Source organism: Agelaius phoeniceus, chromosome 33 (assembly GCF_051311805.1).
Source record: "Agelaius phoeniceus isolate bAgePho1 chromosome 33, bAgePho1.hap1, whole genome shotgun sequence".
In the NCBI taxonomy this organism is placed as follows: domain Eukaryota; kingdom Metazoa; phylum Chordata; class Aves; order Passeriformes; family Icteridae; genus Agelaius; species Agelaius phoeniceus.
The window spans coordinates 914329-917464 of NC_135297.1; the positions used below are offsets into that span (position 1 = coordinate 914329).

Consider the following 3136-nt stretch of genomic DNA (forward strand, 5'->3'; position numbering starts at 1 on the left):
GTCCAGGGGTGGGGAAAATCTCCACCTTTCCTGCCCGTAAACGACCCCTTCCTCAAGGGCCTGCAGAGCAGACCAGCTGGGGCACGGCTCCAGAACCCGTCCCCCCGTCTGCCGCCCCCCATCCACATGGATGGATGCTTTTGTCAGGCTCGCTGCCCCGACCTCAGCCTGTGCCAGGCTGGCTGGCAGAAGCTGTCAGCAAGGCCAGGAGCCGGCTCCCCTTCCACAACATCCGTCCCCTGTCCCGCCAAAAAGCAGCTCGGCGGCCGGCAGAAAAATTAATATTCCCCAGCGCTGCCGAGCAGGGAACCTCCGGCACGTGGCCAGGCCGAGCCCTGCCGTGCCTGGAAGCACCAGCATCCCCCCGCCCCTGCGCCGGCTGGGGACTCATCTTGATTTCATCGGAGTGCAGAGCGTGTCCTTCAGGCAGGGGCCGCAGCCAAAACCAATTGGCTCTGCCCCGCCAGCGGCCAGCTCCAGGATGGTGTTCCCAGCTCCACGTCGTGCTCCAGAAGAACACGCCAGCTGTGCCTCGGCTTGCGGGGACATCACGGTGCCATTGAGCTGCAGGGGGATGTTTCCTCTGTCCCAATCCGTGTCACCTTCACTGCACTGCCACCACTTCTCCAATGGGACGGGCAGCACGGAGCCGCTCCCTCCACAGTTCGTGGGGACCAGTGGAAGCAGCATCTCCTCGGCTGCGCTCTCTCCTCCGCGCCCCGGCCGCAGGGAAACGCTCCGGGGTTTTCTTCCAGTGCCACGAGATGCGTGCCGCTGCTGCTTGCTGGGCTCGTGGATCCTACTGTGCTCAGGGATGCATCTCTGCTGTCTCCTGGGCTAGGCAGGGCTCCTGCAGCCAAGAATGCTCAAAAAGGTCCTCCAAGCATGGCCTGTGTGTGGGCTCCATGGATAAACACCACCTGATGAGGTGCTGGCACTCTGCAGAGAGAAACCAGAAGGCTCCTGTCCATGCTCTCCCACATTCCACAGTGCCCAGGCAACACCAGGAGTGCTCAGAGCTGCACCCAAAAGCTTCCTATTGATCCTCTCTTGCGGAGGACACCAGCACAGAGCCACTGGTGCCACCTCCTCCAGCTAAGCCCAGGAGATCCACCTCCTCACCAGCTGCAAGAGCAGGATGCTTATGTGCCAGCTGCCCCTCCCAACCCCGTTCTTCCCCTCGTGCCTTGAAGGCGCATCCCCACCTTGAGACACCCGGGGTGGGAAGACGAGCTGGCCCCGGACGATGTCCTCGTTGGTGTGGAAAGGAAGGTGCCCGCAGACCAGCTCATAGAGCAGGATGCCGAGGGACCAGATAGTGGCTGGCTGGCCATGGTAGCAGCCAACGAGGATCCACTCCGGTGGGCTGTACTCCGGCGTTCCTATGGGACACGGGCGCAGCTCATCAGGCCCCTGCTGCTCCCTCCCGCCCTCCTTCCCTCCCTCCCAGCCAGCTCCCGTTCCACAGCAGCCAGCCCCTGCCCTGCCAAAAAGCAACTTGGCTGCAGCTGGCTGAAGAAGGATTCCCCCTCCTTCCTTCCCCCCTCTTCCCCCTCTGCCAGCAAAGCGGGGAACTCAGCTGCCCGGCTGGGCCCCGGCTTGGGCTCACCTGACATCCGGGTGTAGATCGTGTCCTGGAGGATCGCGCCGCAGCCGAAGTCGATGAGCTTGGCCTCGCCCGTGGCCAGGTCAACGAGGACGTTCTCGGCCTTGATGTCGCGGTGCAGGACGCCGCGGCTGCTGCAGTGCCGCACGGCCTCCAGCACCTGGCGGAACAGCCCCCGTGCCACGGGCTCCGTCAGGAAGCGCCGCTGGTGCAGGAAGTACCAGAGGTCCTGACAGCGCTGCGGACGCTCCATGACCAGCGCGAAGCCCTCGGGCACCTCGAACCAGTCCAGGAGCCGTACGACGCCGCGGAAGCCAGGCCGCGACACCATCCACAGCAGCGCCAGCTCCAGGGGCACAAGGGCGCCGTTGCGCTGCGGGGGGAGCGCGATGCCGTCAGCGGGGCCGATGCTGCGCCGCGCCTCGGGCAGCCCCTGCCCGGCCTCGCCGCGGCTCGCCATGGCCCGGCCCGGGGCGCTGCGCGGCCCCCGCTCACTCCACGCTCGCTGCCCTCGCAGCGTCCCGGCTGCCGCCCTGCCGGGCCTCGCCTCAGCCCCGCCCGGCCCGCCCCGCCGGCTCCTCCCGCTGGCCCCGCTCACTCACCAGCCGCGCCCATTCCGAGATGCGCTCCCGGGACACTCGCTTGATGGCCACCTGGGAGCCAAGGCGAGCGGCGGGCTGAGCTCGTCGCCCGTCGCCCGCCGCCCGCCGTCTCCCTCCGAGCCGGCCCCGTCTCTTACCGGGGCGCCGTCGGCGAGCCGGGTCCCGGAGTAAACGCTGCCGCAGCCGCCGCTGCCCAGCAGCGGGCCCTGCCGGTAGAGCTGCTCCAGGGGAGGCTTCTCCGCCCGTGCGGGCGGCACCGCGCTGCCGCTCTTCTGCCCGGGGCACCCGCCCGCCCGACGCGCTGCTGCTTGCCGAGCCGCCCCGGGCTGCGGCGGCTCCGGGCCGGCGGCCGAGCTGGCGAGCGGCGGAGCTCGGAGCGGGGAAGCTGCCGGCCACGCTCTCGGCCACGGGGCGGGAGCCGGGCGGCAGCGGAGCGGCTGCGGGCGGAACCGCGGCAGGGGCTTCGTTCGGGGCCGGGGCCTCGGCCGGGGCTGGGCCAGAGCCCGCGCCAGGCCGAGCCAAAAGACCGCGATGCTCCGCCAGCACCAGAGCAAGCGGCTCTTCCAACGGCGCCACAGCCGGTACGGAGAGAGCACGGCCGAGGCGGAACCACGGCGGGCCGGGCAGGGGCGGGCACGGGGCGGCCCCGCCGAGGGGCGCCTTGCGGGACACGGCATCAGCCGGGCTGGGAGAGGCGGAACACGGACGGCACGGGACGGGACGGGAATACAGTGAATGGGAAGGAGAAGGGGATGAGGAGCGAGGGAAAAGTCGAGCGGAAAACCGATCGAGAGAAGCGCTGCTGCTGCTGCTGCTGCTGCTGCTGCTGCTGCTGCTGCTGCTGCTGCTGCTGCTGCTGCTGCTGCTGCTGCGGAGCCGCCGGAGCTCGCGGCCGTTCCTCCGTTGCCCCGCGAACCCAACGGAGGAG

The 3136-nt window shown here is 69.1% G+C and overlaps 1 protein-coding gene across 1 annotated transcript; it reads right to left on the bottom strand.

The window, feature by feature from the left end:
* Positions 1 to 387: 387 nt before the first annotated feature.
* Positions 388 to 2885, bottom strand: LOC129131919 (serine/threonine-protein kinase pim-1-like). Its single transcript, XM_077192424.1, is given in 6 exon segments — positions 388 to 810; positions 812 to 939; positions 1206 to 1382; positions 1610 to 1979; positions 2209 to 2259; positions 2346 to 2885. Coding segments are annotated over 6 exon segments (1689 nt in total).
* Positions 2886 to 3136: the final 251 nt, after the last annotated feature.